General features: G+C 38.5%; 1 protein-coding gene across 5 annotated transcripts in view; it reads right to left on the bottom strand.

The window, feature by feature from the left end:
- The window catches only part of Vtcn1 (V-set domain containing T cell activation inhibitor 1), a 185,525-nt gene that overhangs the window by 5,581 nt on the left and 153,625 nt on the right, over nt 1-26,319 (bottom strand). For 3 of the 5 annotated variants that reach the window (XM_047559828.1, XM_047559824.1, XM_047559826.1), the window contains 3 exons: nt 16,783-16,847; nt 6,263-6,610; nt 3,872-4,150 (listed from right to left, as the gene is read on the bottom strand). In XM_047559828.1, coding sequence (XP_047415784.1) covers nt 3,872-4,150; nt 6,263-6,610; nt 16,783-16,847 — 692 coding nt within the window. Of the gene's footprint in view, nt 1-3,871; nt 4,151-6,262; nt 6,611-16,782; nt 16,848-18,982; nt 19,068-26,319 lie in introns of all 5 variants that reach the window. The other 2 variants (XM_047559827.1, XM_047559825.1) reach the window with 2 other exon arrangements.

The following is a 26,319-nucleotide window of genomic DNA, read 5'->3' as shown; positions in this document are numbered from 1 at the left end:
TAACCATTGAACATCTCTTCCTGGGCACATCATGGATGTTTTAAGCTCAACATCTCTAAAACCCTCATCTTCTTCCTATACATGTGGCTTCTGTTTTCATTTATTTGTTTTTGTGTTTGTGTTTGTTTTGTTTTGTTTTCTGCTGGTAGCATTACCAATCTCCTAAATATCCTGGATTGAAATATCAAATCCATCTTGATTTATTTCTCTGGACTTTCACATTTGCATCACCAAGGCCTATAGATGGTTTTCTTCAGGTATCTTGATTCTTCTCTCTTTCCTTTCCCATTTCTTCTGCTCCACTTAATAAGCTCATAATTTCTCCCTGGACCACTGCCATAGGCTCCTGACTTTAAGGCTTAATAGTCTATCAAAACCATTTTTCTTCTCCTTCAATAACCCAACTTGAACTTTGCCTTACTTACTGATTCACTACAGTAATAATTAACAACTCTTTCCTATAGGTACCACATCTATACTGTGATTAACTTTTCTTATTATATTTGTACTATTAATCTCAGTGTCACATGGGGCTTTAATAAAGTTCTGTGAACATACCTAGCGCACAATATATACTTCTTGGATGAATGACTTAAATTACCACTATCATTAGAGAACATGAGATTTACATCCTATGACCCCATTCAGTTATTTCAAAAACATGTATGGAGTTTCTACACTGTGCATAACAAGAAGGAATTCTGTTATTTCTTAATTTTGAGCTATCAAAAGTTGTATTTCTTGCATGGTGGGATGGCTCAGCAACTTGGGAGGCTGAGGCAGGAGGATCACAAGTTGGAGGCCAACCTTAGCAACTTAGGCCCTCAGCAACTTAGTGAGACCCTGTCTCAAAATAAGAAATAAAAAGGGCTGGGGATGTATGTAGCTCAGTGGTAAAATTTCCCTGGGTTCAACGCCCAGTATCAAAAAAAAAAAAAAAAATCACAAACATAAGTATTTCAAGTATCTTTTGATTCTTTTTTCTCTTTCTATTGCTCCAGTTAAAATACTCATAGTTTCTCCCTTGGACCATTGCCATAGGCTCCTGACCTTTCAAGTCTTATTATTCTACCAAGACCTTTTTTTTTTCCTTCTTCTTCAATAACCCAGCTTATCCTAGTACTGACACTTGGAAGTCTTCTTCCAATGTATCTGATAAGCATATAAGAAAAAGAGGACCTGTTCACTGAATACAAGGTGTTCTCAATCTCTATTTTGTGTATAGTTATTGCCTCTTCTACCAAAAGGCATTAATTTAAACATTGTGGAGTTTTTTATTAAGATTTGAACTGAGATACTATTGTCAACAGCATTTTTTAAAATAGCCAGTGGTTCATTTCCCCTTCCGCTCTGGTCAGGCCTTCCATCGGATCCTGCCTCACTGGTCTAGAGATGGTCAGCTTACCCACATCCACCCAGTCGGTCCTTTTTGGGAATGTGGAATGGCACTGATAGATTGGGGTTCGGTCAGGTTATTCACTCAACTGCCAGAGATTTTTAAATATAGGAGTTTTTGGTAACCGTATTTTCCCACATAGACTAAAACAAGTGAGAGTAAAGAGAGAATCACATTGAAAAGAGAGACAAAGAATCCCAGTACAATTTCAGTTCCTGGTTCCAGCTCTTTCTGAATGAAGTCAAGTGTTCCTTTTATCTTTAGTTCCATGAAACAACCCAGGACTCTGAATAAATCCTTCTTTTTAACTTAGGCTTATTTGAGATAGTTTCTGTTGTAGATAGCCAAGAGAGTCCTAACCAGGATAGTCCCCAATTTGTTCTTCAATAACTCTCTCACACACACATATATTTTTATTAGATAAAAAGGTAGTTAAAAATTTACCATCTTAACTCTTTTTAAGTGTACAGTTCAGTTTTTTTATATTCACATTGTTGTAAAACAGATCTCTCGAGCTATTTCATCTTGAAAATCTGAAACTCTATATCATTAGACATCAACTTCCTTGTTCCCTACCTCCTCCCTCCCACCTCTGGTGGTTTTTGGGAGTTTAACTAATTCAGATGCCTCATATAAGTAGAATTATACAGTATTTTTCAACTACTTTCTCTTAGCATAATGTACTTTCTGAAAGTTCATACATGCTATACCATGTGATAGGATCTCCTTTTTTTTGTACTGGGGATTGAACTAAATGCCTCAGTGGTAGAGATATTATACCACTAAGCTATACTCCCAGCCCTTTTCATTTTTATTTTAAGATAGGATCTCATTAAATTGCCCAGGATGACCTCTTGTGATTCTCCTCCCTCAGACTCCCAAGTTGCTAGGAATTACAGGTGTGCACCACCATGCCCAGCTGATTTCCTTCTTTTTAAAGGCTGAATACTATTCCATTGTATATATACACCACAATTTTTTTTAGCCCGTTCATCCATCAATGACATTTTTGTTTGCTTCAACATCTTGACTATTTTGAATGATACTATTATGAACATAGGTATGCAGATATCTCTATGAGATCCTTTGAGTTCTTTTGAATGTATACCCAAAAATAGGATTGCTATATCATATAATAGTTCTATTTTTTAAATTTTTGCAGTCTCTCCATATAGTCTTTTATAATGGTTGCAGTTTACAACTGCCAACAGTGAATAAAAATTCCAATTTCTCAACATCCTCACCAACACTTGTTATTTTCTGGAACTCTTATGTGTATGATAGTAGCTATCCTAATGAGTGTGTGAGGTGATATCTTATTGTGGTTTTAGTTTGCCTTTCTATTATGATCAGTGATGTTAAACATCTTTTCATGCATTTTTTGGGCATTTGTACATCATATTTGAAAAACTGTCTATTCAAATCCCTTACTCATTTTAATATTTGGTTATTTGATTTTTTAATTGTTGAGTAATTGGAGTTCTTTATATATTTTGGATATCAACATCTTATGAGATATATGATTTGCAAATATTTTCACCCATCCCATAGATTTTTTTTTCATATATATAATTTTAAATAAAAATATAAGCTGTTATGAATGAGATTTAGTCAGTTAAATTCAGCAAACATTTACAGGGCTCTTAAAATGAGCAAGATATTTTCTGCCTAGTTCCAGGCTTGATATAGATAGCAATTCTCCTGACAAACTCCTTCCTCTACAGTTTGAATTCAATTTAGCTCCAGGAGGGATGTTCTGAAACATCATAATTTAGTCTGTGCATTTTCCTGACACTAGCTCAAGTCTAGGTTTTTATGCATTCAAGTACTGCAGGAAGTTAGGGTGTGGGGCTGGGGTGCTAGGAGGCCAGTTCAATCCAGGGATTTCAGATGAATTCTGGACTAATAGTAGTAAGATTATGAGTCAGTCCCATGAGGGCTGAATAAAATGAAGTCAGAGTCTAGACCATTAGTCTTCAGATTCAAAGCTTTCTCAAAGGCAGGTTGGAAAACTTAGAATGTTGTTATCAACCAGATATATCAAATAATCATCACTACCCCACTATTATACCAAAGTAGTCCTATTACATTGGACAGAGCCTTAGAATTCTAAACACTGGTCTCCAGAAAACCAGTCAATGAGAACACATACAAGATGAAACCTCATTGTCTTCTTTAAATAAATACTATAAATATTGTGCTATGTTAGGCCTTGTATTACATAATGCAATCCCACCTGGAACTGTGATCAAGGTCTCAGTGAAAAGAACTAGAGATTTTTGTACCCTATTGCATAACATATCTGTTAAAGAAATAGAATTTTAACTTAGACATTATTTTCCCCACAATAAACCCACACAAAAAGCATGGAGAGGTCTGGGGCTAGAGCTCAGTGTAGAACACTTGTCTAGTTTGTGTGAGGCCCTAGGTTTGATCCCCAGACTCACAGAAGGAAGAAGCATTGAATCAACCCACCTGTCACTTTGATGTCCCCTGTGGCTTTGGCAATGTTGTTTTCAATCATGCAGGAGTACGTGTTGTTGATGGTGACATTGTAGAGCACGGACACAACCTTCATGGTCACATTCTCAGAGTTCAGCTCAAAGCTAGTGTTGGACACTTCTGAGAAGTTGGTTCCCTGGCTAACTTGGGATGCCCAGACCACTGTGGGTTGGGGGAACCATCGAGGAGCCTCACAACGCAAGTTCTCTGAACTAGCATTGTAGTCCACGTTCATCTCTGGCACGCTGAAGGCTGCAGAGTCAAAGGTTAAAAAGTACAAAAGTCAAAGTTGGAATTTGCTCATAGTGGTGCTATACATGACATCCATTTGGCCAGTATCACAAACCCCAAGGACCTAAGTTCCAGGTATATTATGGTTTCAGCAATGTTCTCTAGTAAGAGAAGCTCCAGTGATTATAGAAAATCTCATTTCTTAGGGCAATGGGACATTTTCCCAGGAACCTGTGGAATCCAACCTTCTGGATTTTATGTATATTTCTTTCTGGAGGATAAAGTTAGGGGGTAGTGGGGGAGAAACAAACAGTATTCACCTATCACCCACAGACATTCCATTCACAAGCTTTGTCATCGTGAGGACTTGGTGTTTGCTTAAGATAGAGACTGTATAGCCCTGGTATCCAGGGACAGAAATGGGCATTTTTTTCTAAGATAATTCTCCTCACTTAAGAGTCACTACACTTTGAGATTAAGACTAATTTTCCTCTTTTTGTAGGCAAACAGACACTTGTAGAAAAAATGTTAGGGCCTGAACTTTTTAATTATGTCAAAATGGCAAGACACAATTTACTAATTTATTTAACATTTTCTTTTGTCCAGGATTGGACTAGTGCTGAGTAAGTGTGAAAAGAAAGTCTTTATTTTGCCCTCACTGGGGAGATAAGACTCACATGTTTGGAGCAGGTAGAGAACAGGTCCTAGGAGATGACATGGAATTTGAAGTGTATAAAACAGTGAGCCACAATTTCCTAAGGGTGTATTTTCTTCCAGTCTATCCTAGCTGTTATTTCATTCGATCCTCACAATAATCCTATGGATATCTACTATTACCCATGTGTAAAAATAAACTTTTAATTTTGGAATAATTTTAGATTTACGCAAAAGTTGAAAAGATGGTACAAAGAGAGATCCTGTATACTCTCTCCCAGTTTCCTCCAGTGTTAACATCTTAAATAAACATTGTACATTTGTCAAAACCAAGAAACCATCACCGGTACATTGGTATTAACTAAAACTAGACTTTATTTGCATTTTGCCAGTTTTCCCACTGACATCTTTTTCTGTTCCAGGAACGTGACTAGGATATTGTGATGCTATTAGTCACTCTGTCTTCTTAGGTTCTTCTAGTCTGTGACATTTTCTCCATGTTTTTTGTGACCTTGACAGTTTTGAGGCGTACTGGTCAGGTATTTTTGTAGGATGCCCTTATACTGGAACTTGTCTGTTTTCTCATGATTAGACTGAGGTTACAAATTTTGGAGAGGAAGACTGTAAAGGTAAAGTTCCCTTCTCATCCTATCATGGTAGGAGATACATACAATCAACATGACTGATCACTGATGGTGTTTACTTTCCTCTCCTGAATGAATCGCTCTACTTCTTTTTGCTTTAAGCATATGATACGCTTTACTGATTATTATCCCTGCCCTGCCCTTCAACTCTATAGATCTCCACTAGGAGCTCAGAAAAAGGAGGGACAGTTACCTTCGTTTTATAAATTATCTCCACATTCCTCACTGTATCTATCTGAGTCCCTTATGTATAAATTCAGAAAATATTTATTAAATTGGGTAGGCAAGAAAGGGCAATTTCGTTGGGAGGGTATTATTGAGTTTATAGGACAATTTTGTTTGGGTTATTTCCCTTTGAACTATTGCTAAAGTTCCACTGTCTCTAGAAGGACTCATTTCAAATATGGGCTTGGGCATGATTGGCATAGTAACATCCCCAATCAGATTATAGAATTCTCTTATTAGCAATAGCAAGGGCTATCCTAAAGAGACTATATTTATTTTGGTAAACTATCTTAGGAAATATACCTGGAAATTCAGAAATGGAAAGAACCAAGAGCAAAAGATTTCAAGTTCTAATATTTTAGTGGACTACTTATGGAGCTGATGTGGATCTTGACAAGATGGCTACTGTTGTGTACAATGAATCAAAATGCAGTCTGTAAAAATAAAAACAATAAAATAAAAGAGAAAAAAAAGGCTACTAACTGAGCTCAGAGGGATGTGTCTGATAATGGTCATTTGTGAGGACAACATGGTAGTTCATCAGTAATTCATGCTTTTCAACTCAAGTATCTTTTGGTACTTTCTTTTCCTCTCTACCAAAGCAACTCACCTCCAGTTTTATATTCCAGGTGAGCATTCCCTTTGCCTTTGGAAGTGGTGACGTAACACTTGTAGGTGCCAGCATCTGTAAGTTGCACTTTTTTCAGTCTCAAGGAAGCATTGCCAACTATCACTTGATCAGCAAACACAGATGTCCGGCCTCTGAACATTTTATCCTGGTCTGAAGGATTATCTTTGCCTTCTTTGAACTCATGGACCAAGCCCACAACACCTTCCTTCAGCCATTGTATCACGATATCATTAAGTTTGATATCAGGTTCAAAAGTGCAGCTCAGGATTCCATCCTCTCCAATGTTTCCAGCTGAGGTGAAGGTAGTGACTGAGATGGAGTGTCTCCCTGCAATTCAGGAGGAAAGGCTCAATACCCAGGGAAGACTTGGGACTTCTACAGCCAAACCCTTTATTACTAAAAGCCAAGCAGAGATTTCTGTGATAAATTAGAAATACAGAAGAACAGGAAGGGCATTTTTTTAAAAAAGGGAGACAAGAACAGAAAGAACAGGAATGCAATAATTTTGGTATCTACAGCATATCTTCCATACCCAATAGCGTTTGTAAGACCAATCAACCCAAACCTTGAGAGGCAGTAAGAGGAAAACACACTGAATTTGGGGTTTGAAGATTCTCATTCAAGTCTCATTCTCATTTGAACATCAAATCTGACTTTGCCACTTAATAATAAGTCATGTAGCCCCTCTGATTCCCAGAAAAATGGAGGTAACAATATCTTTCTCACCTACCTTAAGGGGTTCTTGTCAGGATCAAATAAAAAGGATGTGAATTTGATTTGCAAACCATAACTATACACATAGGTATTATTATTCTTAGTCAACCAGAAGTGGCACAAAGCGAAACCTCATATGAGCTAAAGATGTCTAGTAATTTTGAAGAGACTACATTCTAAAGTACTGGTACTTCATCTCCATTTGAATGGTGAAGAAACTAAGGCATAATGAAGATTAAGAACTAGGTTGGGCTTATAGTGTTAGCTATGGCATAATGAATCAACTTAATTCAGTTGATTTTTGACAAAGATAGAAGCCACCCCCTCCTCTAGGAATATGCCAGCAGTAGAAATACTAATTATCGTGCCAGCTATGTGGCATTGCCTCTTCTCCAGTGGCCCAGCCTATAATCCACCCCGTTGAGGAAAGATGAACCAGCTATTCTTTGTGGACTAGAAGCTGTTGTCTGAGGACACCTACAGATGTGACTTAATTTAACTGAATCTACTCAGAGGCTCCTTCAGTGGTTTGGATGTGAAGCTTGGACTTGGAATTGTCAGATTCTAGACCTTTATAAAGTAGACAAGGGTAATGATTGAGAAAACTGGAGAAGCTAAACTAGATAGATTTCTTGCATAAGAAGAACAGAGCTACTGATAGAAGAAAAATTATAGCAAGTAAAAGGCAAGGGAAACAGAAACATGTGCATAGGTGAGGTTGGAAGAATGTTTTGGAAGCTTGAGGACATGGGAGAAAGATTTTGGGAGCAGCTGCCATGCATGGCCATTCATGTGGCAGATTTGGGAGAGAATTATGAAAGGGGACAATATGAAGTTTTTGCTGAGTAATATGAGTGCAACACATACATCTCTTGCCTTAGCATTTTCTTGAACACTGATTTTAAAGATTCAGTTTGCTTTTCAATTATTCTTACTTAACAGACTGATAAGGCATCCCAGGCTGGCCTGGGTTGTACCATCCCCTAGACACCTTCACACCTTGTACATCTGGCACCTACTTTTTCCCTATCGCTGGTTATCCATATTCTTTGGATATTCAGACCTGTTCAGATGCAGCCCTTTCTTAATACCTTCTTTTAGCCCATGGAGATAAAATTTGTAAATTCTTCTCATTACTCTCTCTTAACACTCATGTTTACCTTTATCATGGTGGCTCTCTTCCTTTACCATGTCTCTGGTCTATATCTTGTACTAATTTGTAAGCTTTCTCAAGGGCAAAAACTATCTCAGTTATATCTATAGGTCCTATAGTGCCTTGTGCTATGTTTCTATAGAGAAAAATAATATTTGCTGAGGGCATGAATAAATGAATGGGAATAAGTCAAAATCAAAGCACTATTTTAGAAAATTTATCCACTGCAAGAGTAAAGAACATTTGGCAGAATTATCACATCTAAATTCTGGGGAAATGTGAGTCAGTGTAAAAGAAGGCAATAAAAATACACAAAAATTCTCAAAATCATGGAGCACATGTAACTATGTTAGAGCGGGAGTAAATCTGATTATAGTTTATAAAGTGCCATTAAAGTTGAACTGAAAAATTATTTTTCAGAAAAAATACATGATTAGCATGGTTTATGAAGAAAATGAAATGATAATGACATATCTTAGTTTGGTAATTGTGTTGCTGAATTAATTTTAATGTGTTGGCCTTGAGCCCACAGGTAGGGAATCCATTGAAATATCTCCTGGAGAAATTAGTGATTAAAAGAAGGCAGCTGTGGAGTGCCCTGGGGACCTGCTGCAAGTTCTAGTCATTTAAGGCTGCATTAATGATGTGGCAGATGGAATAAGTGTTATGTTGGTTAAATCTCTCCCCCATATCAAATAAAGAATAGGAATAAAAGCCAGTAAGAACTTTAAAACGCCACACGAACCTAGCCATTGCTTTGGATACAGAAGCAGCCATTAAAAACTTTCTTGTTAAATGAATGAATGATGCTCAAAAGTGATAAAGTGAAATTCAATATGCAAACAACATGTGTATATTCTTACAAAAAAGGAGTCTGTATTCAGACTCGTAAACAAAAATTAGCTCAAGGAGCTTTATGCAGTTTGACCTGATAAGTTTATTTAGGCCCATGGGCAGCCAAAGGCTCTTAAGTGATTTGGTCAGCCAAAGGATAAAAGGGTCCTATGGAGATGGGTTAGAGAATGCTAAGTATTGATTAAAAAATTCTGTTAAATGAACATAGATTTAAAGTACTTCATTTCCCTCTAAAATTGCATAAGACTCTAAGAATTGGAAGACAGCTAACAGCTGAAAATGAATTATTCTGCTCATGAAGGAAAATTACTAACACAGCTCTTGTCTGTGTAAAGTAAGGGCAGGAACCATTAAAGTGGAGCAAGCTGAAATCTGAGCATGTCAGTTTTTGCAGGGGTTGAGTACTATTCAATTGGTTCTTCACTGGTAGCAGGAATACCTTGGAGAGTATGAGTACAGGTAACCCAGAATTTCTGTAAAGAAGCTATGATTCTGCGGTTCCTAACAGCACAGGGTAAAACCTGGGAAATAAGGTGTCCTTTAACATGGCTCAGTAAGAAAAACTGTGTTCCAATAGCTTAGAGAACATGCAAGAAGCCCTCAGCAGATGGCCACTCAGCATCTGCTGAAACTCAGTCATCCAGATGGGCACCACTGTACATGGCTTACTGAGGCAAATAGAAGGTTTAAGCCTGCACCAGAGGAGCCAGGGGTAGCACCTGTGAGTGATACTCTTGCCAAAGAAGAGGTGAGACTGGAAGTAGCAACTGCTCATGTTAGAAGCAACTAGAAAGGATACTGGGCCAAGCCTAGTAAAGGAAAATGTTAGTGTTATGGTTTAGATATGAGGCGTCCCCCAAAAGCTCGGTGTGAGACAATGCAAGAAAGAGATGAAATCATTGGGTTAGAAAAGGTTTGACCTAATCAGTACATTAATCCCCTGATGTGGCTTAACTGGGTGGTAACTGAAGGCAGGTAGGGTGTGGCTGGAGGAGGTGGGTCATTGGGAGCAAGCCTTTAGGGCTTATATTTTGCCCTTGTTGAGCAGAGCATTTCTCTCTCTCTCTCTCTCTCTCTCTCTCTCTCTCTCTCTCTCTCTCTCTCTCTCTCTCTCTCCCTTCTCATTCTTGGTGGCCATGTCCTAATCTGCTTTCCTCCACCACTCTTCCACCATAGTGTTCTGCCGCCCCTTGAGCCCCAAGGAATGGAGCTGGTTATCCTTGGACCTCTGAAACTGTGAGCCCCCAAATAAACGTTTTCCTCCTCTCATTGTTCTTGTCAGGTCTTTTGGTCACAGCAGTGAAAAAGCTGACTAAATTAGTAGGGAAGCAGTAGAGCATGGTGACTGGGAGTATGACATGGGCATCAGGCTGTCTGGGTTCAAGTCCCAGCTCTGCCACTTATTAGATATGATCTTGGACGAGTTTTCTAACCTCTTTCTTCCATAATTTTTTTCATCTGTAAAATAAGGATGCTTTCTGAGGACTAAATGATAGAATGCAAGGAAAGTGCTTAATACAGAACCTCAACTTGCCATGTTAAACCTTAAATCATTGATATCAATAACCATGAACTATAATCATTTGGAAAGATAGCAGATCAGAGTTCCAGGAAGTTAAGAAAGGAATGTTTTAGCAAATTTTTTATTTATGGTGACTCATTTTAAGCCGTGAGGGCTAAGAATGATTATTATACCCATTTTATGAATAAGGAAAAAGTTTTGTGAGGTTAAATGACTTGATTAATGTCCCATACTTAGCAGGAAGTAGAGACAAGGTAAAACCAGTCTTGTCTGGCACTAAGATTGTGCTCCTTCTACCACATATTATTGAAAACCAATATATTTCATATTATTGAAATATATAGAGGACCAGCCATCAAAAGATATTCCTACTTTATTTAAAAATAAAATCAATAGGGTTGGGGATGTAGCTCACTGGTAGGGTGATAGCCTAGCATGGACAAGGTCTGGGTTTAGTCCCCAAAACTATAATTAATCAATCAATAAAAAAAATTAAAAATCATAAAGTAAATGTAATAAAGCTCAAATATTTTCTAAATAATTTGTGTAATGCCCACACTGGCTTAGGAGAAAGCGTACTGTGACTTCTTGCCTTAACCTCCCCAGTTTCAAAGGAGGCCTGCCGTAATGCGACCAGGAAATTGTGCAATTCCTAGGAGTTGTTATATGAATGTATTACTAATAGTAAACTTTTATTAATAGCATTAATGGTGTCAATGTAAGTAACAATGGAAGCCATTTATCACACACATGTCAGATGCTTTATGGGCACTGTCATTTAATTCTCCCAATGACCTTGTCTGTTTTCCCAGTAAGGAAACTGATTCTAGAAAGTTAAGTTACACCCCAAAGGATTTATAGTTGTCAGACCAGAGATTGGTACATCACTGACTCTTAAACTTTTCCACTATACGGAGCCGTTCAAAGTCACCAGTGAGTGAGTGATAACACAGTGACTAGGCTAAATGTGGCCGGGAGCCTTTCCACTATTATCTCCTTCCTTCTCCAAGGGTCATCCACGATTGCTGTCCTTTAATCAGGGAGCTCCTCAACCCCTCTTCCAAACAATTCACCTTAAATGCATCTTATGTTTTATGGGGTCCATTCTCAGTGTGGATATTATCATTGGTTTGCAGGGGCAGGTGGGAGTGTGGGTTCTGGAAGTACCTGAACCTGAAACCATAGCCTACTTTCCAACTGCATTTGACTTTACACAGATTTATTATCTGGACATAGTAATAATATCTATCCCCTCTTTTTGTGAACACAGAATCATAGTAAATCAAATAATACATGCAATTATTCAGTACACAAAGTTGCACAAACGAAGGGTTCAAAGGATATTCTCATTATCATCTATTTAATGTTATTTGCTTAATTTCAATGTGTTTTACATTAAACCAATTAAGGTTTATTGAATTCATTTAAAGTTTTAAAGTATGATGATCTCTGGTAAAGGTTATGGCCTTTTTAATAGGGAAAATTGAAAAAAAAATCCAACTAAGAACTATTAATCTAATGATGGCTCATATTATCCAAAATAATCAGCTTTCATCCTGTGAAATTGGTGGTAGTAGAATTTTAATATTGTTGGTAGTACACTACCAGATATACTATAATTTCTATATATTCATTCTTCTACCCCATTCTATCCATCCATTCATCCACCCATTCATTCAAAAAATCCTTAAGGGTTCAACTCTGCACTCAAACTGAGCTCAGTGTTTGAGGTTGTTATCAGTACTTGAGCATGATATAACTATGCAACAGGAAAAGGTATTGACTGATTCAGAAAAGTCATTGCAATGTGAAAATTCTTGCTAGGGTAGTCATAGCAACTAACAACAAAGATAAACAACTCTATGAGTGTTCTAATGCCAAACTAGTTAGCCCTAGGCTCAAGAAGCCTTAGTCACCAAGGCAAAGAATAAAGGGTAAACATTAGGGTTTTAATTCAAGTTGGTGTATAAGACCAGGAATAGGGAAAATTACATTTAGGAAGAGTTAAGCCTTAGTGAGGAAGGTGCCAAAATGTATCTTAGCATTAATTTGTTTAGAAGTTACTCTCAAATATTTGCTTTATGAATCAACATTTTCTTTATAAAGAATATATACCTTTATGTGTATGTATACATATAAATACACACACATTTATAAAAATTTGTTCATATGTAAATCTGTATTTAGGTATAATTCATGGATATAAAACTGCACATCATAACTGTACAGCTTGAAGAATTATGACTTCACCCCACATAACCCTATCCACACCAAGAAACAGAATTTTGCTACCCTCCTAGCAGTTCCCTCATGGTCCCCCTCATGTCCTACCCACTCACTCCTTCCCAGAGGTAATAACCATTATGCTACCTTTTAAAAGCAGAGATTCTTTTGCTTGTCTTTGAACTTTATATACATGGAACCATGCGGAACATAGTCTTTGTGGGCTCTCTGTCACTCTACATTATGTTTCTCATCTGAACATGTACTCAGTCTCTTCAGTCACTAGGAAAGAGAAATTAAGGCCACAAGATTCCACAATACCCAGTGTTGGTGATGACATGAGCACAGGATCGCTCATCAACTTCTAGCTAAAAGTAAATTGGTAAACACTTTGAAAAACCGAATGGCAATAGTAAAAAAGCTATTTATTGACTTTTCGAACATGCCTTTTTATGAAGTGCTTATTTTAATATATTAGGAAAAGAATTAAAAGACAGCCAAAATGAAGTAAGAAGAGGAACATTAATAAAGACAAAAAGTCAAAATTAGTAAAACAGGGAAACAAATCAAAGAATTATAAATAAACACAAAACTTGTTCTTTGAAAACTCTGTAAAGCTAATAATACCTGAAAACTTATCAACTTAGTTTAAGAAGGAACTGGGAGAGAGAGAGACCAAAATTAGGAATTAGGAATAAGTAAAGAAATAAAATAGCATAAATGAAAGGAAAATGAATTGTAAAGGATTATAGACAGTCCTGACTTAGGATGGTTCAATTTGTGATTTTTAGACTTTATTGCAATGAAGTCTAAAAAAAAAAAAAAAAAAAAAAAGCAAAACACAGTCAGTAAAAATCATATGACACATTTTGAGTTTTTCTCTTTTCCTGAGCTACTGATAAGTGGTATGATATTCTGTGACCATGATGGGCACCAGCAGGCAGAACAGTTCCCAGGTGGCCACTGGAGGGCAAACAGCTGGTAGTCTACAGTGTGCTGTTGCTAAGCTATGCTGTTTGATAGGTTAGGTGTATTAAATGCTTTTTCCAACTTATGATACTTCAACTTACAAAGGATCTATTGGGCTGTAACCCCATCATAAGACAGGGAGCATCTCTCTAAGAATGAAACAGATTAGCAGGTTTGAAAATAGATCCACGCACCTACTTGATTTATGACAATACTGGCACTGGAGAGAAGTTGGAAAAGGACTGTGTTTTCAATAAATGGTGCTAAATTGACTAGAAAGCCACATAGAGAAATTGAATCTTATACCATAAAATTAATTCTAAATGGTTCCTAGGTATAAACATGAAAGGTAAAACAACAAATCTTTCACAATTTAACCCAGAAGAAAATTTTCCTGACCTTGGGATGAGCAAAAATTTCTTAAACAGATGGAAAAAAAAAAAAAAAAGCCCTCTAAGTTTGTTAAAGAAAAGGGTGATAAAATAAATTGAGATACAATTAAGAACTTCTTAGTCAAGTGGAGACGTTCGGTCATTGTTAGTGAGCCTGAGGCAACCTGTGGGGCCTGGACCTTGAAGATAGTCACGATGGCTTTTTAATGGTGATAATGAAAAAAATGGTGACTCTGAATGCCAAAATCTGTCATCAAATCAAGGCAAAACACCTAACAACACACTTTACTGTAACAGTGGAAGCTGAGCAAATCTAAGGCAGAGCTATGGAAATCAGTGAAGACAAAACTTAGATCAGAAGATCTTCAAGCAAACCCTTCCCAGAAGTGACCGATGAGTATAAAAATGATATAAAAAACAGATCTGTTTATATTAAAGGCTTCCCAATTGATGCAACCCTTAGTGACATAAAAGAATGACTAGAAGATAAAGGTCAACTGCTGAATATTCAGAGAGAAGAGCATTGCACTAAGCATTTAAGGGATCAATATTTGCTGTGTTTGATAGCATTGACTCTGCTAAGAAGTTTGTATAGACCCCTGGTCAAAAGTGCAAAGACAGATCTGCTAATACTTTTTAAGGAAGATTACTTTGCAAAAAAAAAAAAAAGAAATAAGAAGAAGATGGAGAAGAAAGAAAGCAAAATGAAGTGGAAGCTAAGTTAAGAACTAAATAAGAGCAAGAAGAAAAACAAAAGTTAGTAGAAGATGCTGAAATGAAATCTCTAGAAGAAAAGACTGGATGTTTGCTGAAACTTTGGGACAACTTAGAAATCAGACCTATGGAGAAGATCTGTACATCCTTCTATCAAATCATGGTGAAAAAATAAAATGGATAGACTTGTTAGAGGAGCAAACAAGGGAATTATTCTCTTTAAAGAAAAAGCCAGGAAACACTGGATAAAGCCAAAGATGCAAACAATAGTAACCTACAATTATTAAGGAACAAAGAAGTGACTTGGGAAGTACTAAAAGGAGAGGTAGAAAAGGCAGCTTTGAAAAAAATCATAGAAGACCAACAAGAATCCCTAAACAAATGGAAGCCAAAAGAAAAGGGTGATAAAACTGCCCAGTCTGGATCTGCTAAAGACAAAGTACGGTTTCAGGGCAAGAAAACGAAATTTGATAGTTAGAGTGAACATGATGAAAATGGTACAGCTGGACCAGTGAAAAAAGCAAAAGAAGAAACAAGCAAAGAAGAACCTGCATCAAAGCAGCAGAAAACAGAAAACGGTGCCAGAGACAAGTAGCTAAGGATACAATTTTTAAAAATTCATTGCAGTTAGATTTTAAGCTGTTTTTTGTCTTTGGAGGCTTTTAAAGAGAAAACTGAATTAGGTCTACTTCAATGTCCACCTGTAAAAAAAGAAATTTTTGATGTTGTTAACTTGTCTTTTCTTCTGTTATCCACAGTTTTTTTTTAAAGGTATAGTTCTGTTTGCGGTCAGAGGATTCAAATATCAAAAGGATGATTCTCCCACTAAATTGACTTTGTAATATGAGAATGTATTAGTACAAACTAATAAAATATATACTATATTAAAAGAGCAAAAAATTTTAAGAACTTTTGTCTTTTGAAAGATTACTCAGAGCGTGAGAAAGCAAGTCAGAATAGAAAAAATTTGGTAATACATATATAGTCAGTTTTCAATCAGAATATGTAAAGAATTTCTACAAATCAACAGAGTGTTATCCAATAAAAGTGTAGAAAAAGACAAAATATATATTTTTGATGATAAAGTGGGGAAGGGTGCTCATGTCATTTCTGGGAAAACCCACTTACAGCAAGTTTTCTTAGTTTAGGCCTTTTGACCACTATTTGGGGGCTGCACATCTCTGAAGGAGAGTAACAGAGAGGAGTGCAGCTGGAAATATAGAAACTAAGAGTTATGAAGAGACAGCTTTGGTCACAAGGTTAGAATAAATGTGTTGGCCAAAGTCAGGTGGTTTATGGGAAACAGAGCAAACAATTGGCCTCAAAGAAGACAGCTCCTAGCCTAACAAGCTCAGCATCGTAATTAAAACTTTATCCAGACAAGGTGTTTCAGTGAGATGGCCTGCACAGAGGAGGAAAGAGAAGACTTCCCGCAGTGGACATCCGTTAACTGCTTTCGTGAACTAACCACACATGCCACCATGGCATCTGTTTTCTACATGGTACAGTAGTCATGATCTGTTTCCTTATTACCTAAGACTTCTGTGTAACAAGAAGTGGTATTCTTTAATACTGCAGCTGAGGCTGCATTGCAAGGAAATCATCTACCCAGGTCAACCATTGATAGAATGGCTCAGATGTAGCACTTTCCCCATGATCTCAGAATGACATCTTCAGCACTGACTACTGGTAAGTGGACTACTGGTAAACTTCTTGTTTGATTCTCTCATCTGACTACTGCTGGCCATTATTTCTCCATTCTAAAAATGATGAGGCAAGGTCCAAGGAGTTAAATAAGTATAGCGAAGAGAATACAATAAGGGAACAAGTGCTCTGTTCCCAAGTTTTCTGTGTCTAAGCCCTGTGCTCTTCCTACGCTATCACACTGAGTGATTAGTTTAATAGTGAGGGTGTGAGGGTGAATGGATGGATCATAGTAATGCAGGAAATCACATACCTGAAATACCAAAGCCAATGATGAGTGCAATTGCTCCAGCCAGAATAACGATGATGCTAATAACACTATGGAAAGAAAGACAAAGAAACAGGAAATTACTTCATTTCATTTGACAAGCTGCTTCGAGATCTGATACACATCTGTCATGTGCAAGATATGCTACATAAGGCATCCCAATTTTTTATTCCTCCTAAGCCCCTTCCAAGAGATAGGGACCTTAGAAAGGAATCTCAGCAATTCCATCCACATCCCCCTGGGTCCCTGGGCTAGATTAAAGGAGTTCCCCTTGTACGTGACACTATCATCCTAATTTCCTATTTCAGACCAGAGAAGACCATATTCTAAGACCGTCAGGGTAAGACTAACAGTAACCTCTCTGTGATACCCAGTGCCACTTGAGATGAACTGATCGCAGACTGGGCTTATATAGTCAATTTGCAATCAGAATATGTAAAGAATTTTAAAAAATAAACCAGTAAGCCTACTTAGCATCACAGTCCACCCCTCCTATCATTTGTCTGTCTTGTTCCTTTCTGTGGACTTTAACTCCACTAAGGACAATGGTCACATCTTTTCCACTTTGTACCCACTCACATCTAGTCCACTGCACCCTTAGGTCCTCAGTGGGCTTTTGCTCTCTTGTTAAAAAAGATAACACATGTACTACAGGAAGTTTAGAAAGCATAAATAGTCAAAAATAGGACAATGAAATCACCTGAAATTCCATCATCCAGAACAACCACTGTTTACTTTTTGGTATATATCCTGAAAGTTTTTAGTTAGCAGATTAGCAAATGACACTTAGGAAATAAAATAAACCAGTAAGGAAGTCCTGCTTATATCTACAGTGTGTTAGAATCCCATGGCAGATGTGTCATTCCAAACACCATTTTTAGCTTCTATCATTTATCCATTCACTAACCTTATGAGGTAAACAAATTTATCATCTCTATTTTATAGATGAGGAAGTGACATGGGGAGATTAGGCTTCTTTTCTAAAGCCACACACTTAGCAACTGGCAGAGCTCAGATTAGAACGTGTCTCCCAAATCTGCGCTCAGCTACTTCCTACACTGCTCCCCAAGGGTGGGGCAGTGTGGTGTGTCCCTTCTTCCTGCCTAGGGGAACCCATGCTCCAAGAGGGGGCCAACGTAAGCTGGTGAGAGTGACTCAGGCAGAGCAGAAGGTCAAAGTGGGTGGGTTGGCAAAGTCATTCCTGGGAAGCTTGCCCATTGCTGCCTGCCCTGATGTGTGCTACCTCAGGCAGCTGTCCCCAGTCACACTGCTGGTAATTCACACACTCCCCACACCCACACTGGGGTTACTCAATAGGCAGGCAAAAGAAAGGCACAGGGTGGCAAAGAATGATGCTATAGAGAAAGGAAGTACAGAGCATTTTACTTTCTACTCTGAATAAGTGCATTGTACTCAGCTCCCCTTGGCCCAAGAATGGGCCCACCAGGAAGAAACAACAGACTTACAAGAAACAACTTGAGTAAACAATTACTGGGGAGGGGAGGTCAAGCCCTCACGAGGTGCACCCATAGGGGCAACAAGTAGAGCTCTTGCTAATAGGGCATCTGCTAAATTGCTTCCAAAAAGAGACCACATTTGACCACTTCCCCTCCCTGCACCTCAGTGCAGCCTCAGTTCTTACTGCTCCAGGTGTGAACAGCTAGACGAACTCATAGCGAGAGGCAGCGTGTGGTTCTCCCCGACTACAGCTTTGCATTTGTGACACAGGGTTTTTACTTACTTTGGGTGAATTACTTCATCTCCTTGGAACTGTTTCTTTATCTGTAAAATTAATATGGCAGTAATTCCTGCTTTATGTCTTATGAAAGTGTTATAGTTTATGGGTATCCCTTCCAAATTCATATGTGGAAGTCCTAACCTCTAGTGCCATAGAATGTGACTGTAGTTATAAAAAGGGTCATTGCAGATACAATTAGTTAATATGAGGTAAACCTGGAGTAGAGTAGGCCCCTGATACAATATGACTGGTGTCCTATAGAAAGGGAAAATTTAACTGGACATCATGGCCTATAGTCTAGGTACTGAGGAACCTGAAGCAGGAGGATCCCTTTTTCCCAGGGTTTCAAGACCAGCCTGGCACACATAGTCAGACCCCATCTCAAAAATAAATAAAATTTAAAATTTAAGTTAAAAAGGAGAAATCTGAATACAGATAGATACACACGCACTCAGGGAAAACACCACGTGAGGTTGAGAGCGGTGATATATAAGCCAAGGAACACCAAAGATTACCAGCAAACCACCAGATGCTGAAAGAGAGGGATGAAACAGATTCTTTGTGAGACAATACATTCCTGCTATGTAAGCCACACAGTTTGTGGCACTTTATTATAACTGCCCTAGCAAACAAATTCAAAGGGTGACTTTGGGATCAGATGAAACATTGAATATTATATAATCCATAAAGGCTATTCATATATTACTTTATACCATAAATATTTTCATCTGTAGCTATTTCAGTTAAGTTCACTATTAAAATTCTGTTTTATGCATTATTAAAATTTGAAGAAGGGGACTAGACAGTGGACACTGACCAGGTCTATCTGGATGCTCACCAAGAGGAGCAGGACAAAGGAGCTTGAGTGTTTCTGTCAAAGCAGCGGGGCCCATCCCTGTCACCCCCAGGCCCACATGTTTCCCTGGTGTCAACACAGAACCCTGCCCTCTGTCTGTAAGTTTTTTATCTGAGCAAGAATAACCTTGAGGTTTGTTCTGAACTGGTATTCCCTTGGGAAACAGTTTAACCTCCAGAGACTTGGAAAGAGAAGCAGGAACTATCAGAGCAGCCAAATGAAATAATTCCTGTCTGTTGCTTATTAATTTTTAAAATTATGAATAAAATATTTCACATAAGGTGTTCCTACATTGGTTTTTGGTCCTTACCTTCCCAGAATAGTTTCCTGCTACAGCAAAATGTTAAGGCAGAACTTTGTCTTCCAACCACTGCCTTGGAATTCACAGTGCACTTCTGTCAGGCACTCCTTGCAGAAGCACACAAATGAAAACCAATTTTTTTTTGGAGGACTTGCTCATTTAGTAAACATTTATTAAAGCACTTACAGTGTGAAAGACATGGTGCTGGGCAATGTGGAGGAAATAAAGAGATGAAGTAATAAAGTCCCTGCCTTTGTGATGGGCTGACAGATCTGGCTCCATGAGAATGTTACAGGCCAGACTCTAAGGGAAATGACTGAACAGACTCCATTTTGCTCTGAGACGCCATGTTATGTAGGAAATAAGTTTCTCCCATGGGAACACCCCGTCCCTGTACTCATCATCAGTTACTTAGTGTGACATGTTTAACAATACAAAATAACAATTCTTATGTAATCAAAAATTGCTCTCTTTTGATCCCTATTGCTCCTAACCAATGTACCATGTAAACGGTAATTGTGTGGTTGTTAGTAACCATTCTTTAGTTTGTACCTAGGTGACCCACTTACCCCTCTGTCGATGATCTCATGATGTTAATTTGTAATTTCGAATCATAGCAACAGACACTTATGATTGATGTGATTTTTGGTATAAGAACCCCTACAACCCTGCGGTTGGGGCTGTTCTCCCAATAGCCATTTTTTGGGGCATTGTGTGAGACAGTCAGCTGACCGGCTTAATAAAGACTCTCAAATTTGGACTTCTCAGTGGTGATCGGTCTGTTCTTAAGTTGTGCCCCATAACACCTTCAAGGAAAGTATGATTAAGTTGAGGTGAAACACACACACACACACACACACACACACACACACACACACACACACCTTTTTAATGATAAGAAGCAGAGTGTAAGCAGGACTTCAGTATAGAGAGGATCAAATTGTCACAGGAATTCAAGGGAGGTAGGAACCATGCAAACCTGGGGAAAACAGGGAGAATCAAAATATATTTCCATGAACAAATGCTTTTGAACAAACAAAAGGTGAAGAGAAAGATTTTTTCGGAAACGCATTTTGCTAACGCATGCTACTATACCCTCTTCATCACAGGCAGAAATACAAAGAAAAGGTGTTGTTTCTACCTCATCAGACAGGGTCAGGACCTAACCAGCATATTTTAGTGCCCTGGGCTGGAAGCTTCTTTCATAGGCTACAGAACTCAGAGCCTCCTGGGTGAGGAGCCAGCTTTGCAGCCTGGAATTCTGCCCAACTCATCCATGCTGCCCAAATGTGGCCTTGTTCCTTTCCTTTACGTGTCTTTGTTTCACCTGCTGCTGTCTTCTGCAGCACTTGAAAGCAATTGGGCATTTGTTAAATGCACATCATATATGCATTCTTGGAAGACCTCAGTCTGGAAAATCATATAATTAAGGTAAGAGGGTTTATGGAGAAAAAAAATAGGGTTAAGGACAAACACTCAAAACCGGTGTGACTTTGTAATTGGCCTACCAACACAAACAGTAATTGGTACCTTGGAAACCAAGGCAGGCAGCTCAGTAGGACCAGAAGCTGCTTCAGAGAATATTAAAAATGCACAAAAATAATAAGATGGACACTCAGGCTTTGGCTGCTGGGAGCCAGTGGGGTTGCTGTGAAGGTAGGCATAGGTAAGTGCAACCTGGGATGTGCTTCTCTGAGGAGGGAGCCCCAAGTGCAGATATTCATTTAAAATTAAAGAGAAAAAAATCAAACTGGAAGTCATGCTGAGCCTATTCCACTGAAGTTGTTATTCTTCTCTGCTATTTCAACTCTCCTTGCCTTGGAAAAAAGCGTGTGAACCAGCACAACTTCCATGTTACACTGTCATTGTTCCCCGATCTTGCAATTACAAATGAGCTAATTGGTGCCTTAAGAACACATATTACAGCAGACAGACTGTATTACTGTGTAACACATCAAGGAATAAATGAGGATCCTATCTCTTTAAGGATCGAATTTCAGAGGTCCACAAGTGTAAGAAGGCAATGGCCAACTCTTCCTGGGTATGTTCTGCATACGAATGCTCTATGTACAGTGTCTTGTTCAATCTTTTCAATAAACCTTGTAGGTAAATACTACTACCATTACCTTTATTTTTTATTTATTTGTGTTGTTCCTTCTTTATTGGTGCATTATAATTAAACATAATAGTGGAATATGTTGTTACCTATTTGTATGTGACCACAATATAACAATATAATTTGGTTTTTATGTGCAAGGAAACTGAGGCTTAGGATAAGTAATAGACGAAGCTCTCAAAGCAATGGTTGAAATAGATTTCAAGCCCAGGGAGTCTGAAATATGAGCTTGCACTTTTAGCTATGTGCCATAAGTCTAGAAAAAGTCCTAGATGGCAGGCAGCCACACATTTGGAAGGCTCCTTTTACCCCCACCCTTGCATATCTCCTTTACCTCCATTCCTGAAAACAAGGGCTTTTGGGATCTGCTTCATAGCATATAGAGCCCTCAATCTGGAAAACACAAAATGTTCTTTGTTTTATTCAAATATGAATGGTTTCTATGCTCTCAAGTTTCTGTTTCCTTCCCAAGTACTGACAGATACTACATTCTTTATAGGTCATTGGTTTAACTCTACTTGCACAATTGATGAGTGTTTAAAACTCTGAAAACTAGATTAAGCTAGTAAACATGATTAAGCTGAATAAATCTGCTTTTAAATTAATATATCAAGTATTTGAGCAAATCAGGGCATAGCAAACATATTACTTTGTTCATAACTAATGAAGTGACTAGGGTTATAAAGAATGCTGTAATGGAAGATAGCTCTTTCAGTCTATCCAAAAGTGTCTCTTTCCCCCTCCCCCAACTAAGGGGAAAAAGGAATTATAGATCGCCCTCCATCTCCATGGCTTCTACATCCTTGAATTCAACCAACTGTAGATAGAAAAAAACTGCATCTGTATGGAACATGTGCAGACTTATTTTCTTGTCATTATTCCCTAAACAACACAGTATAACAACTATTTACACAGTATTTATATTGTGTTAGATAGATAAGTGATCTAGAGATGCTATAAAGTATGTAGGAGGATGTGCACAGGTTATATGCAAACACTGCACATTTTTTACAAGAGACAAGCTTCTGCAGATTTTGGTATCTGTGAGGTGTGGGAGGGTTTTTTGGAAACTGTCCTCAGATGCCGAGGAATGATTATTTTAAAACACTACATGGAATGAAGCACGGGGCTTCAAAGTCAAATTAACCATGTCTAGATATTGATTAATACTGATTTCAGGCTTCTGAGAAGCTTAGATTGCTATCTACTCAAGTTTTAAGCTTTTTTGTTTTTTTCATTCTCCTGAATTATGCAGGGTACAAAGCTTGTTTCCTGGTCCCTCCCCTCCCCCTTCTATCTCTTCATACTGGTAAAGTGAAGGCCAGCTTGATTCAGGGAACTGAGAGTAGAAGCATCAAAAGCAGTGAGTGGAGGGTCAAGAACTTGACAAAGAAGAGGCACTGTTCCCTGGGGCTCCAGGATGTGCATGGGAGAAAGGACATTCCGTTCTATTCACATTGTTTTTTTTTTTTTTTTTTTTTTTTTTTTTGGTGCTGGGGATACGAACCCAGGGCCTTGTGCTTACAAGGCAAGCACTCTACCGACTGAGTTATCTCCCCAGACCCTATTCACATTGTTTGGATGGCAGGGAATGACGAGGCTTTGGTTGAGGAGAAGGATTCTGGGGGATAGCATATAAAAGACTTGGCTATTGTTGAGTATCAAATCAAAGTATCCTCTGTTCTTTCCAGCTGCCCCAAGAATTGTGACAGTTCTCCAAATCACAGGTCCCAGAATCACATCATGCCCTGGGTCCCAATATCACAAATCCAGGGAGACATGGCCAGTGAATAGATTTCATCTGGCATGCCAACGACCATTTGAACGATTTGTAGTGGTGGCCTAGAATATTGTGTTGGAAGAGATTTCGAGGTAGCCTCTGGGCAACCAGAGAAGAGTGCCAGCACTGATTAATGTTTTTTAAGTGGGCACACGGGCCCCGTGTATATCATCCCTGCGTCAGCAACAACCCATGAAAGGGGGTTTTAACTGACTTATAAACTAAAAATCTGCCTGAATCTTAGGCTAATTTAGTAGAAGTGTAGTGACAGTATAATGGCAGTACTAGCTGATACCTCTCTGTGCAGTTTTATCCCACATATTAAGAACACTGATGCATAGTTAGGACAGGGCTTCCCAACCTTTTCACTATGGACTATTTGCACTGAATAATCCTTTGTTGTTGGGGGCTGTCCTGTGCTTTGTAGGGTGTTTGCGGCTTCCCTGGCCTCTATCTTCTAGATGCCAGGATCACCCCTGCCCTGGCTGTGACAGCCAAAAGTGTTTCTAGACATGTGGCCCTGGTTGAAAACCACTGATCTAGAAGAAGTAAGAGCAAGGTGGTGATGTGATTAGAAGACATGTCTTTTGAAGAACAGTTGAAGGAACTGGGGCGATTTAATTTAAAGGAGACTAAATATAGCAATGCTCATTTCAATATTTGAAAGGTGCCATATGGGCCTGTTCTCCATCGCTCTGGAAGAAACAAAGCCACTGAGTGGAAAGTTCTAGGAGGTTAGATTTAGATTTAATATATAGAGAAACTTTCCAACACAACTCTTAGTACTGGCCTGAGATCGCACAGCTCCTCATCACTGAATATATATGCACACACAAGGACCGGAAACTTCTTAACCCTCTCTTGCTTAGGGTAGCAAGGACTGTCTGCCACTAGATAAAGATTGGAACAATTTTGAAGACTCCTTTCAAATAGATGACTGTTATTTGATATTCTCGGGTGTTTCCTCTGGTCTTGCCATTGCTACAGTCGTGTATTCTATGTATGCTTCCCCAAAATGTTGTTAATAATATAACAATGATAGCAGATATTTACTGAGTGTGTTGCCTCATTTATCTCATTTAATCCCTATAGTTCCATGAAATAGATTCTGTTATCTTTGTTTTCTAGATGAGGAAGCTAAGGACTAACGAACGGCAAGGAACTCCCTAAGGACTGGTCCTAGGGAAATCGAGCAGGATTAGCTTAGGGTCTGAGATGCCATCATCATTGGTCTTATATATATAGTTATGTTGCTATATTTACATATCCAGTATTTTATAAATCTGAGGGTTCGAATCAGTTGAGAGGCTTGTGTTTTGTACAGCTGTGACCAATGGAAGGACAGCACAGTTTACACAGATTGAAAAAAATTCATCTCCCCGAAGAGGTATCTTTTATCTGAGACTCTGGAAGGAAAACTGGAAGGGGAGTGTCAGGTGGAAAATTCCAGAATATTAATAAACAGATACCTTTCCCCAAAACAATATTTGAGTTGGGAGCAAAGTCATTCTTTTTTATTAGTCAGACTGCTCTATTTATAACTGTCCCTGATTGCCATGATGCTCACATTAGCATTTCATCATCCTTGTGCACACCGTTTTCCACCAGCACAAGCAGAGTCAGACAAAAGTCAATACAAGGTTGATTACTAGTCCTTTTCCTAATCAGACCTGTATTTCCTGTTCCTCCTTATTCTCACTGCAGAGAAAGAAAGAAGAAAAAAAAAAAAGCAAACATCTCCAAGAAGATTCCCTCAGCAATATAACTGGTCCCGTTGTGTTTAATAACAAGCACCCATCAAACCTTTCCTGACCCTCCCACAAAGTGCTTGTACTGTTAGAAAAAGCAGGTATTCCTGCCTGTGTGGCTTAAACTGAACCAGTCTCCTGCTTGTAGGTTTTCCAAACTGGAGCTTGGGAAAGATGTCCAAGCAGGGCCCTCCCTGCAACTGGGGTGAGGTTTGGCTGCTAATAAACATTTCCCTTTCACAATTGACGGTAGTTGTCCTGGTTGCTGTTCTTTTAGACTCACAGCACACCCCCCTCACCCCCGTCCCCACCCCGTCCCCCACCCTCTTGTCTGGCATTACCTTGTTCTCCTCATCTCACATTCCTCTGGTCCAGCCATGGACAAGAGCAAGAGTCAGCCTGGTCATTTCTGGAATGAATGAAATGAGAAGATACCCCTGTTCCTCTCCTTGATCTGCTCCTCAGAGAGTCTAACATTCTTCTCCTAATGGACGTTTGATGGGAGCAAGGAACTTGTGCAGTTGAGTTGTGCTACAATTATCCTATACCTGAATCCACATTCAACACAAGGCTATTATGTGCATCCAAAGAAATAAACTATGCTTTCTGACGTCTAAATGTTAGCTGTTATTTTTAAATCATAAAGTTAATTCTTATTTTTATCCCTTCTCACAGCCTTCCAATTTAAATGACTCCTGATAGTTTAAAAACTTCAAACTGAATTTAGAGTTTAAGACCATCCTAAAATGTCCCAAGCTATTTTCCTAATCCTTGTCCTCTTCTGGAAACCCGTGTTCTCACCAAACTGATTTGTTCATTGTCTCTTAGTGCTCTCTGCCTAGAATACCCTTCTACCTCCTCTTTTTTGAAAAAAAATTTTTTTAGTTGTTGATGGACATTTATTTATTTATTTATTTATTTATTTATTCATACGTGGTGCTGAGGATCAAACCCAGGGTATCACATATGCCAGGCAAGCATAG

Source organism: Sciurus carolinensis, chromosome 1 (genome assembly GCF_902686445.1).
Source record: "Sciurus carolinensis chromosome 1, mSciCar1.2, whole genome shotgun sequence".
NCBI lineage: Eukaryota > Metazoa > Chordata > Mammalia > Rodentia > Sciuridae > Sciurus > Sciurus carolinensis.
Note: the sequence above shows the minus strand (reverse complement) of the source record. Positions and strands in the feature narration are given on the sequence as shown.